Below are 13,247 nucleotides of genomic sequence, written 5' to 3'. Positions count from 1 at the left end.
ACACAAGAACAAAGCAATGAGAAATTACTGATTATTTAATTAACACTATTACTTATATTTAGTATTGCCTCCAGCTTCTGGCAATCTGTAGTTTAGGAACATCCTGAATGAAAGGTTGCTTCCACATGTCTGTCTTCTTGTCTGTGATTTTTTTCCTTCAGACAGCTTTCTTACCCCACCTTATAACATCTGCACTGTCCCAGGACAATGAGCTCTGTAGCTGGGATCCAGCCAATAGTGAACACTAGACATGGGGATTGGAGGGCTATTTAGGCCATATACATTTGGGAAAATCCTGTGATGAAGCAGAAAACATTAATTTTATTCTATTTTATTCTAATTTTATCAGTAAATTGCAAATGCATTCTCTGTAGCCAGAGGATTACCTTTGGGATTAATTACAATACCGGCTTTTTGTTTTTCACAATGCCTTCTTCTTCTGCAAACCTATTCAGTATTGTGCTCTGTGGACCAAATTCTCTTTCTCAATACCTGAAGAAATCCACCAAGGCAAAACAAGCTAAACAGAGGCTAAAGTGAGACAGAACCAGGCAAATTGGATTTATTAGCTGTTGTGTACTTTCCTGCCCTTCTGATTGCTTTCTTTCATTTGTTGTCAGGCTATGCTGTTACGTCGACTACCAAATCCAGGGAAAGGAACTGAAAGCCTCTAGGCTATGCAGCAGCCCACCGCTGGAATTTGCTACAACTCAGGAAGGATTTGAGACATCTCCAAGACAGGAGCTGCAACTGTCAGAGGGACGGTGGGAAGCGGAAGGGCAGGCTCAGTTGCCTCCTGCCCAGCACTGGCCCCATCTCTCACTTGGCAGCACAGCTTTCCAGGGAGCTGCTATTGCTCCTCCTGAAGCATCAGGACTCAGTTCCCTAGAGAAACATTGTACTTAGCGACATTTTTCTGTGTGGGAATTATATACAGTACTTCCCTTTCTGATGCCTATCGCATATTTGAGCAGTTATTTGAAGTTGCTCTGTTCTGTTTTGCTGCTGTTATCAAATCATAGTATTAACATAACAGAGATAATTATAGCTCCCATAAATTAATAACAACAATACACTCTGTTTGTTAAGCACCAAAAATGTATTCTTTGATAGGGAACGTAAGGGAAGTCCCTGTCCCCAAAAGAAATATCACTGTTGTAGCTTCTTACAGAGTCCGTTGGTTAAAGAACTGAACAAAGAGTTCAAAAGTCCAGGTATTTTATGAAGATAGGGCACTGATTTGCAATATAATCTTGGATCAGTCACTTAACCAATTAATGTCTTCACTTGCCTTAGTATGAAAAGAGTAGGAAAAGAGTTCCTGAAACACCTTGGCTTTACTCAGCTAAGGTGCAAATTCAAACCAAACTGATGCATCAGCTTGGATGTGGTGGCACCAAAGCAGAAAAAAAACTCCAGCAAGAGCCTGACTGAAGTGTCAGTGTCATATAAAATCACCTATTGCCTCTGGGCAGTGTTTCTTGGGCTGAGCTATACTCATTGCATACTCCTGGCATCCTCATCTCCAACATGATGCTACGGCTTCTCCCTTTCCTAAAGTTTGCCTGATTGTACACATCAGCTATCCTTTCTGATGTTTAGATTGTGACTTTTTTTTGGAGGGAGGATCATTTCATTTTTGTGTGTAGAGGGGGCCTTGCACAAAGGGATCCTGATCTGTCACCAAGGCTCTCAGGTTCTATATTAATAAAAATGCTAAAGGCAGCTTCCCACAAGAGCTGAGAAATAGTCTGAACTACAGATTTACATGCAGTATTTTTTGAGGAAACATGTATTTGCAAACAAGAGACATATCTGCTAGCTAACAATTATAAGCTTTCTGTAGATACCTGCTCTTACTGCATAAGAGATCTCTGCTAAATTTCCAGAACTGGACTTTTCCAAAATGAAGCAGTATAATTAATCAACTGTTGCAATTTGTAAGCAATCTCCTGACAACGCACAGAAACAAAGCTAATTTTGATTGTATTCAAAAAAGAGATTAATGGCTTGGGGTATTTACTGATGGCTACAATATAAGCTAGATGTAAGTACTGCCCAGTATATGGCTTATTGAAATTCAAAGATATACTTGGGTATTTTACATTGCAGTTTTGGAGGCACTTCAGTGTTTTTCTTTTCTTTAGCTGTGTTCTGTGTCTGTTCCTAACATTTTAAATTAAGGGAAACTGAGCAAAATTCAGCTTCAGGCTGCCCTAGAAAACAGCTGGCCAGAAGGAATGGCATGATCAGTGAGAAATGTATTCCAAAACAAGAGGAAGGTGAGGATTTTGTTTTAATTTGAAGTATTAGCCTTTTCCGACATTAAAGGGGACATCAAAGAGACTTCTCCATAAAGCCCTCAAATCTTAAAAATTAACCTTCCTAATAATATCAAAGCCCAGTATATTTGATAAGGATGCTCCCGTCTATATCAGTGATAATACTGCTGAAACCAGCGCTTGTGGGTTCTAGTCAAGGTCTAGTCTTGAGACACAACGTACTTCATCCAGCTCACATCCCAGTCTCATAATGGAACTGGTGCTCTTCTCCCACTCTTTGTCCCTTAGCACAGCATTTCCAACCCACCCGTGTGAAAAGGTGATATATTTGGGCTATGGGCTGAGACAAGATACTCAGAGCATTCAAGTTCAGCTAGTGTGCATTTCCTCACCTTCCTGGATGTCCCACTCTGCCTGCATATTAGGACAGCTGGGGAAACAGTCACAGAAACCCAGCCTGGGATGGGCAACCACAGAAATGAAGCAGAGGCAGAGAGGAACTGAGGAAATCAGTCACTGGAAAGCTGCATCAGAGCTTAACCCCATGACCAAATAGTGCTTAAAAAACCAAACGCACTGCTCAACAAGGCGAGGGGATTACTCACACAGCTCAAATCATTCATGTGCCCAGGGGCAACAATGGCCTGTCTGATCTTAGGTGTCAAGAAGCATTTAAATATTAACATGGATATTTCCTCTCAGTTTCTTATGCTGTGTGCTACTTTTCAAAAGATCAGCTGGACGAATCACTGCAAAACCACCAAAACTGTCTACCAGATGGCAGCCACTGATTAATTTGTCTTAACTTAAGCCAAAAAGGAAGAAAATGCGATGGGTGGAGCAGTAAAGACAAGCACAATCAACATCCGACTAAATAGGGTTTCCTGTCACCTTGGGAACAACACTGATTGGCACTCCGGTTTCCTGTGTACAAGCTAAAACCAGTAGCAACTGGAGCAACAAGAATAAACGCCAGATAAGAGACCTGGGAATACAATAAAATTATTGCAAAATTCCTGATTAAACCTCACAAGACAGTAAAAGCAAAAGCAAGTGTAGGCGGGGGCCATGTGCTAAATGGAGCACTCCCCATGTCTGAGGGGGCTACAAAGTTGCACCAGAGGAGTTTCTCTAAACAAGGGTGGGCTAATTTGCCTGAATTATCCACTCCCAGATATGAATGTCACGTGCTTTGAAGAACTTTTAGTTCTTTGCAAGAGAAAAAAAAAAAAAAACCTGTGGGGACACTTTAAATCAGAGATGAGGACAGGAGCAGAAATGTACTGTCTGCCCACACTCATTTGAAATAACGTGCAAGAGGTGCTAGAGACACAGGAAAATGTACTGTGGGTGTAAGTTTGGGCGATGGTATATAGTTATTTGCATCTATTTATTTTGATCATAACTCTCACAGAGTTTAGATTCAAAACAAAACTACCTTCTCAACCAGCCAGGAATTAAATAGTTAAAATATGGTTTTTAAAGGGTCTTTGTTAAGCTGGTGCCTGAGTTCACTTCCCCTCCAGAGAAAGGGGACAATTCACATTCCTGCCCTCTTCCTACACTGCAGATAAGCAAAGACCAGAGCAGACGTTATTGCAACTCAGAGTTCCAGCACTTGCAAAAAGTGTTCAGAGTGACCTTGCATGAGCAGAAATGTTACACAGATATAAGTTGGAGGTAAAGCATTATTCACTGTGTAGTCATGAATCCACATACTAAAACAGACCTCTCAGGCACTGAGCAGGAGACCCTCAGAGCTGGATCCCACCTCATGTTCCCAATTACTTAGACTAGTTTCTCCCAGATCAGTACCCAGGTTCTCAGCTCTTGCCTTTCCCCTGTCACCCAGAGTGCAGGTGCCAGCAGTCCTGGTGTGGCCTTCCAGCTAGCTGGGGTGGCCTAAGAAGGGAAGCCACAATGCTGGACTGCATAGACATCCTGCTCTGAAAGAAGCATTACTGGAAAGCACAGCCTGTAAGCAGCCACCCACGATCAGGAACTGCTGCCCTCACGGCAGCTCCTACACTAACTGCACTTCTTCATGTGTGAGCATGTGTAAGACATTAAACCATGCCAGGAGACAGTCCCAGGCACTGAAACTCAGTAATCAATATTGTTATGTTTCAAGCCTTGCAGCCCTGGCCTGTTTTTAGGCATTGCCAACAAAAACGCTCCAAAGCAATTCACTGGCACAGCTTGGGAACCAGTGCATACACAAACTATTCCCTGTAGGAAATCTTCATCCAGCTCCAACTTTTTTTGGAGGTAAAGGGAGCTTGGCAGTATGGGCACAAACTAATCATAGAATGGTTTGTGTTGGAAGGGACCTTAAAGATCATCTAGTTCCAAACCCCTTGCATGGGCAGGGACACCTCCCACTAGACCAGGTTGCTCAAAGCCCAAAAGCAAAAGCAAGTGTAGGCGGGGGCCATGTGCTAAATGGAGCACTCCCCATGTCTGAGGGGGCTACAAAGTTGCACCAGAGGAGTTTCTCTAAACAAGGGTGGGCTAATTTGCCTGAATTATCCACTCCCAGATATGAATGTCACGTGCTTTGAAGAACTTTTAGTTCTTTGCAAGAGAAAAAAAAAAAAAAACCTGTGGGGACACTTTAAATCAGAGATGAGGACAGGAGCAGAAATGTACTGTCTGCCCACACTCATTTGAAATAACGTGCAAGAGGTGCTAGAGACACAGGAAAATGTACTGTGGGTGTAAGTTTGGGCGATGGTATATAGTTATTTGCATCTATTTATTTTGATCATAACTCTCACAGAGTTTAGATTCAAAACAAAACTACCTTCTCAACCAGCCAGGAATTAAATAGTTAAAATATGGTTTTTAAAGGGTCTTTGTTAAGCTGGTGCCTGAGTTCACTTCCCCTCCAGAGAAAGGGGACAATTCACATTCCTGCCCTCTTCCTACACTGCAGATAAGCAAAGACCAGAGCAGACGTTATTGCAACTCAGAGTTCCAGCACTTGCAAAAAGTGTTCAGAGTGACCTTGCATGAGCAGAAATGTTACACAGATATAAGTTGGAGGTAAAGCATTATTCACTGTGTAGTCATGAATCCACATACTAAAACAGACCTCTCAGGCACTGAGCAGGAGACCCTCAGAGCTGGATCCCACCTCATGTTCCCAATTACTTAGACTAGTTTCTCCCAGATCAGTACCCAGGTTCTCAGCTCTTGCCTTTCCCCTGTCACCCAGAGTGCAGGTGCCAGCAGTCCTGGTGTGGCCTTCCAGCTAGCTGGGGTGGCCTAAGAAGGGAAGCCACAATGCTGGACTGCATAGACATCCTGCTCTGAAAGAAGCATTACTGGAAAGCACAGCCTGTAAGCAGCCACCCACGATCAGGAACTGCTGCCCTCACGGCAGCTCCTACACTAACTGCACTTCTTCATGTGTGAGCATGTGTAAGACATTAAACCATGCCAGGAGACAGTCCCAGGCACTGAAACTCAGTAATCAATATTGTTATGTTTCAAGCCTTGCAGCCCTGGCCTGTTTTTAGGCATTGCCAACAAAAACGCTCCAAAGCAATTCACTGGCACAGCTTGGGAACCAGTGCATACACAAACTATTCCCTGTAGGAAATCTTCATCCAGCTCCAACTTTTTTTGGAGGTAAAGGGAGCTTGGCAGTATGGGCACAAACTAATCATAGAATGGTTTGTGTTGGAAGGGACCTTAAAGATCATCTAGTTCCAAACCCCTTGCATGGGCAGGGACACCTCCCACTAGACCAGGTTGCTCAAAGCCCCATCCAGCCTGGCCTTGAACACTTCTAGGGAGTGGACATCTACAGGTTTCCTGGCCAACCTGTTCCAGTGTCTCACCACCCCCACACTAAAGAGTTTCTACCTAATACAACCTAAATCTCTCCTCTTCCGGTTTTAATCCATTACCCCTTTTCCTCTCACTACATGCCCTTGTAAAATATCCCTCCCCAGCTTTCCAGTAGGCCTCTCCAGGTACTGCAAGGCTGCTGTGAGGTCTCCCTGCAGTCTTCTCTCCTCCTGGCTGAACCCAGACTCTCTCACCCTGTCCTCACAGGAGAGGTGCTCCAGTCCTCTGATCACTTCTGCTAGCTGGCCTCAGTGCAGCAAGTGTTTCTGGATGTATTGATTTTATTAGTGCAGACCAGGACAGAATACAGCTGAGATGTCTGCCAAATGAGAGCAGTGCATTTTTAGGTCCTTCAGAAGGGTGGTTTCTTACATGACACAAATAGTAGCATGTAGGACTTTTAATGTACTTTAGATTAAGGTTCTCATCTTTGCTACATCTCTTCAGACAGACATGCCAGCCAGCCATTCTCTGTCCAGTGGTTAGTGCGGTGAGAGGAGATTTATGTGGCATGGCCAAAGTGCCCTATGAGTTGGTGGCAGAGACAGACTGCAGCACAGAAATTCCTGCCTCCCACCTCACACTCAGTTTACTGGTCCCTGGTGCTCTGCAAATTCTTTCTGATAGGATATCTCTGTAAAATTGTTCTCCAGCTAGTACTTTTGTGTTGGCACATAGCTGTGCTTTGAACAATTACACTGACATTTTTCCTGAAAACAATCCCTAGGATTTAAATTAAGAATGCAGAAAGCATATTCAGCCCCACACAATAGGGTAAATTTATCCTCCACATCTATGCAAAGCTAGTATATTTTAGCCAGGAAATTCAAAGCCCCTTCCTGTAAATATATTAAGTTCCCATGCTTGTGTCATAAACCACAAAACGTGCCATGTTTACAGTATTCCAACTGCAAGGTGCTACTCTCAGAGCATTACTTGAAATGATTACTCACAATGGATGGTTTTGTATCAAGATAACAGATCAGCAGCACCACAGTGATGTTTGCAGCAACTGTGCTCTGTGATCTAAAAATCAGAACAGAACCAGAGAGAATTGTTGGAAAATTTTCTCACCTATTAGAGCAGAGGTTTAGTTGAATAGGCACGTCCTGAGATGCAGCTGCTGTTATATTAATGAAGTAAAGAGCCTATTTTTTTCACCCTGATTTCAACATTCCTTATGAGGTTTTATGTGGTATACAGTATTGTTAATATAATTATTTGTTTTATTGGACACTGTTTTTTAAGTATCAGGAAAATTGGTATTACAGTTAGTGTTTGTCATCCACAGCATTTGTCATCCAGATGGCAACTGACAGGGTACAGAAATCATAGAGGTGGCCAAAAAATAGTTTAATTGTGTGTCTATGCAGAATAACTAATAAAAGAGAAGAGTTATCAGTATTAGTTCACATAGGAATTATTTCCCATCTCCAAGCTTGAAGTACAAACTTCCACAGTTTTCTCTGTAAAGGTGTCAAATACAAGATGTTTCTGAGAAAGGATGCCAAAGGCAGACTGAGAACAATAACTGCTCTCATTGTTTCTGTGACTACATCTGTGAGTACCTCCTGCTAATACATTCTTAATTCAAACTTTATCTTTCAGTGGAGAGTTCAGCAGAGTACTATGGGTTATCTGAATACATTTTTGTTTAAATTATTGTAAAATCTATTGCCTTTCTTTTCCATCATAGTATCTCTTTTTCTCATATTACAAGGAAGTGGACAGAGGGGAGGATGGATTTAGCAGCTTTACACTGCATGTAATTTTAACTTTTGCTTCATTTTACCTACAGTGAGCTATACTCACTCTCTGTGCACTGAATATTTATTTGAAATGGAAAACTCTACTGTTGCATCTTCAGGATGGTAAGAAAAATCTCACTGCTTACAGTCTATTAACTGTGGCATAGGGTTTTATAGTATTGCTCTGCTTTGTGGGGAAAAGTAACATCATGCAAGGTTCTCAAAATCAAAGTTCAAGCCAAAATTCAGTGCTGTTCTGCTTGTAAGGAGTTAAACTTGACATTGGCTTAGGTTATTTTTTTAGGTTATTTTTACCTTACTACTCTCTATTCTGATGCCTATTGATTTTCTCTAGAGATTGCAGACTTGGTTGCACAGTGAATGTTGGATGATGACAGTGAGTAGCCCTTTTCCCCTCCAGTCTCACTCTGCTGGCATTACCTCTCTTCCTTTTTGTGGAGTATATTCTGTTTTCCTGTGTCCCAGCAGTGCTTCTGTACCACTGCAGAATTATTTTATTTCACAATTTTAAAATATTTTATTATTTCACTTGCAGCACACGTAAAATGTTACTTGACCTAAATGAGACCAAGGATCTGCATGCCTCTAGGATCCTGATTTGTGAACACGAGGAGCTTGTTCTTTTAGACAGAATAATTTTCCGACAAATATATAATGAATTTCAGTCAGTAGCAGGACTGTGTGGGTTGCCAATTGAGAAGGTCTTTGCTGCAAAGGAGCAGCAGTTATGAAAACACCAGAAGATAGCAACTTTTAAGCATTCTGTGCTGAATGATCCAGAGGATACCAGGAGACTTTGAAGACACCCCCTTCACTTGCTTGTCACAGCATCTAGCATTAACTGCAATAGAAAGTGCTCAGTGCTCTTCTGTTCTAATAGCTCTCTTACCATCCTCCACTCTTAGCCACCACCACTCCATCCCTTCCCCAACAGCACAGCACACATGGGCACACATCTTTTATCAGCCTCCAGGGAGGTAACCTGCCTCCTGAGGCTGATGGGCCAGCTACCTTCCTGACTCCATGCCCACCTTCACTTGTCCAAAAGCTACCACTGCAGAGAACATGCAGGCCACCCTGATGCCAGACCTTGGGATAATCTGCTAGGGAAGCTGTGTCTTACAGAAATATGGGTAAGAACCTTTCCAGATATGCAGAAAAAAAATGCATGTGGGCTAGTATTGAGAAGCAAAATTGATTTTAAGAAGCAACATACATTTTATGAAGCTGGACAAACTTCCAGAAACATTTTGAGCTATGAACAGTTGTTGATTAACTGTTTGTCTGACTGTACCTGCCAACGCTGCTCCTAGTAAAAAGGGAAAGGTTCAGAGGGCCAGATGCTGCTGTGGTGCTTTGTGAAAACTCAATTCCACCATATTTTTGCATTTAGTTGTACTCCCCAAAGCAGCACTTAGTGTGCAGAGCAGGAAGAACTTCAGAGGCAAGAATCACCCAGCTTTTCTGCCCCATCCTTCAGAGATACTGCCACAAACTTCCCCTCTGGATGGCTAGGCAAAGTGGTTGGCTCACTCCCTGGTTTGGCCCATGGTCCAATGAAGTCTCTTTGAAGAGATACAATTTGGTCTGGATCATAGTCCACATACCTGGTCATTAGAGGATGTTTAAGGCATCTTGCTGTATTATTAAGATCTTGCTGTATTATTAGTTATTGCTTCCAGTGCTTCTGTGTGTCAAAATATGTGTAAATTTGTTCACAATAGATATTATAGTTAATAAGAAGAAATATATATAATAATAGCTGCTTCTTTCAGAGAAAGAGATGACAAAGAGAAGACAACCTTCCTTAAAGTTCTCTCCTCACATCCACTGGCCTTCATATCACTGAGCTTGAAAGAAACCTAAACCACCATCAATTAGAAGTGGACTTGGGCTGATAAAGTGTAACAGTGTTAAAGATTACAAAAATAATTGCAGCATGGGATGCTATCACTTTTTCACAATGGCCTATTAATGTTCTTTTACAGTAGAAATCAAAGTGTTCAGTTACTTCAACTTGTTTTTCTTTATGCTGAAATGTCTGGTTCTTTGACGAAAGTGCAGGTTGAAATTTGGTTTAGGAGTATTGAAGGCTAAATTCCTATCTGCAGTAGTGGAGATTAAGATCCTAGATTAATAGTTTCTGTTTTCTTTGTTTGAGCAAAGGAAAAGTTCTTCCTTGCTCCTTAAGTACAAACTCCCTCACCAAATTCCTTCACTCAAATGCCTCTCAACTATCAGCTATGCTATGTTAGGTAGCGGGTATTATAAACTAGCTATGTGATGACCATGGGTTTTTTTTAGGAACTTGTGGAAAGTGGGTACCTATAAAAATATTTTACTTGTTTCCTACATTCCATATTTTTGTATCTGAACTGTTATCACTACCTATTTTATGACAGTTCTGCCTTTCAGTATTTTTTTACTCATGGGAGAATCAATCCCTTCCCCTTAGCTCTGAATGGGGCTCATAAAGTCATTGATAAAATCCATGTAATTGAAATCCTGTGGTCTAAGCTGAAGCAAGGTTACTGCTCAATTCTGAGAGTTCTCACAGACAAGGCTCCCCTTGGTCTCCTTTTCATTCTGATTTCCCCATCATATCTGCGTGGCGTCTGCTCCTTCATTTATCGTCTGTGCTGGAGTAGAAGAGTTCAGCTGCACGGCTGCATGCTACGTTAGTTATTCAGAGCACTGATGCTTTATGAAAGTGGCCTGCAGCCATCAGGCAACAAATTGTATAGGTTTCTAACAGAAGAGAGGCAGATGTCAGTGTGCATTCTCCTGTGGGAAGGATAACTAGTTCTATAAAAAGAGCACTGGCCCAGTTTTTGAAAGGCTGAATGAGTGGCAAGGTTTGGTGCTCAAGTATTTCTGAGGAGCTGTGAACAAGGGTTGGTTTCATTACTAATCACTTCTTTCCCTTTTTTTGTAAAGCCTCTAGACTTTAAACTTTATCCCAACCATCATAGAAAGATGGATTTAAGAAAAAAAAATATCTAAAGGTAATAATGGAAACGTTGTACAAAATTGATAAATGCATTTGGTGCAAATATTTCTTCTAAATTTCCTGTGTGCTAGGGAATCTTAGAGAATGGTCTTTGATGAAAAAAACATAACCTCCCCTTGTGCCCTCTGCCAGTATCTCCAGGATCAGAACAAGCAAAAATCAATGGAAAATGAGAAGTTATTTCTCTGGGGTAATTGTTGGAAAGAGGAAGAAACAAAATAGCAAAAATAATTGCAGTACTGCAGTTAATCTCAGCCCAAACTTCTGGACCTTTGCTGATACGAAAAGAAATCGAGAGGAGGGAATACTCATGAGATAGACACTAACACAACAAAGTCCCACTTCTCGGATGTTCATATGGCAAAGTCTCCCATTCACTGACAAAAAAGACACATGAAATCATGCAGTATAACAAAACAAAAAAACTCCTGAACAAGCTGGGCACCATCCTACCTTTCCTGGAGCCCCACAGGTTTCATTCTGAAAGGAGATGGACTGGCACACAGGGGAGGTTTGAGCTCAGGAACACACTGGCCTTGAGAGTCCAATACAACATTGACAACCTTTGGAGCCTGTTCAGGCTGGACCATGCTCTTGATGGTCTTATACTCAGACTGAGATGTCTGCAGGGGAAGGGGAGAAAGGTGGATCTCTTGCTTCTTCTCCTTTTCTTGTCTCAGAGACAACTGGATCTTCTCCTTTAATCTGTACAGAACCTGCAGAAAAAGAGAAGAAAGCCCAACCTCAATTCCCTGGTAAACAAGGCAAGGAAATTATCACAAAATCTGGATAAGTTTGCTATGTGTGGCTTTCATTCCTAGAAGGTAAGCCACATGTTGTGTTACACAGTGTTTCTCACAAGATAAATATTTCTATTACATAAACCACAGTATGTACATGTGGGCAGTAGGGATTTTAACAGTTCTCATTGTGAGCCAATGATTATTTGTAATACCAGCAGTTGTATTATTAGAAGGGCAAATAACACAGAATAGAAAATAGTTTAAAAAGATACTGCAAAAAAGAAAATACTGATAAATAGAGTAACTGTAGAAACATTTGCAAGAGTTTTAACACAAGAGAGACAATGGCATAAAATAAAATAGATGCTCGTGATACATTCAGGTATCCAGCTCCATTTTTTTTAGAGGAGGTTAAGAGCGCTTTCTCGTTTTGCATGGAGCTGATGGTTGAACAGAATAACCTTACTTTTGCCCTGGTAGGCTGCTACTACTCTGAAATACTCCTCAGGATAAGGATATCCCTTGATACCCTCAGAGAAAAAAATTCTGTTCTAGAATCAGTGTGTGGCCTATGAAGCTGTTGAAGCAACAGTTCAGAAAAAAGTGGTTTAGAATTACCAAGACATAGATGTTTGAACATACTGTAATATCAGCATTCTCTGTTCACTTATGAGTTTGGATGTCACATATCTGCAGTAAAAGCTTTTCAGAAGTTGTACTGACCTTCTTCCACTGAACTCCATGATGATGTTACTGTACACTGGTTTGGTGAGGTCTGGCAGGTAGTGTGTGCTTGGTAATGTCACTCCAGAGGAACCTGTTCTGCCTATTTAACACATCTTATGTCTCTCAAAGGGAATGCAAAAAACAACTTCTGAGCTGTCGTTGTGCCATTTTCAAAATGTGCCTTACAATCTATGAAACTTACAAGAATTACTATTGTAGGTTTTGTTTGTGGAGGTGGGTGAAAGGCACTTGCACAGCTTTTTGAAGGTATCTGCACATACCCTTATACTTTATACTCTGCTTATCTGTTGCCATAAAGCATTTTAATTGAATCCTGGTTTGCAAAGCCATAAAGACAAAGTCTAGACCAAAGAACTTTTCCGCTGCAAGTCAGAGGCGGTTCAACAGCTGTTGCCCTGCTAGCACTTCATAGAGATCTATCACTCCATCATTTTTCAGTGAAGACTGGATATATCTGATGGGTTTGTTTTTTTCAAGGATTAGCATTAGAGGTTTAGCTGGAAGCAGGTCTAATATCATTAGCAATACACCCGTTAAACAAGACTTAGCTACATAAACCATCTGTTCATTCAGAAAAGTTTAGAATTAAATTGCACAGTTAAGATAAGCTGCTCTTTGCCATTATTTTGCAGAAAAAAACAACCTAACAAAACAGTCCTACTGTGAAGCAAGGACACAGGTAACAGTAAAGATAAAACAAAGCTTTGTAATACTTGAACCTTTTTTCCCTCATTGAGTACTTTGGTCTCATTTGTTTCTGGTAACTACAAATATACAGCTCAGACATTCATAGTCACAACAATGTTACAGATACCTTCTTGCCACAGACACATTTTTACAG

At 41.3% G+C, this 13,247-nt stretch overlaps 1 protein-coding gene across 1 annotated transcript in view; it reads right to left on the bottom strand.

The window, feature by feature from the left end:
- Window positions 1-13,247, bottom strand: part of PTPRR (protein tyrosine phosphatase, receptor type, R) — a 160,835-nt gene that overhangs the window by 49,081 nt on the left and 98,507 nt on the right. Inside the window, exon 7 of the mRNA XM_009997757.1 lies at window positions 11,370-11,632. Within this exon, the coding sequence (XP_009996059.1) occupies window positions 11,370-11,632 (263 nt within the window). The remainder of the gene's footprint in view (window positions 1-11,369; window positions 11,633-13,247) is intronic.

This window comes from Chaetura pelagica, unplaced genomic scaffold, assembly GCF_000747805.2.
Source record: "Chaetura pelagica isolate M959 unplaced genomic scaffold, ChaPel_1.0 scaffold314, whole genome shotgun sequence".
NCBI lineage: Eukaryota > Metazoa > Chordata > Aves > Apodiformes > Apodidae > Chaetura > Chaetura pelagica.
The sequence above is the reverse complement of the archived record's forward strand: the minus strand, read 5'-3'. Positions and strand labels throughout refer to the sequence as shown.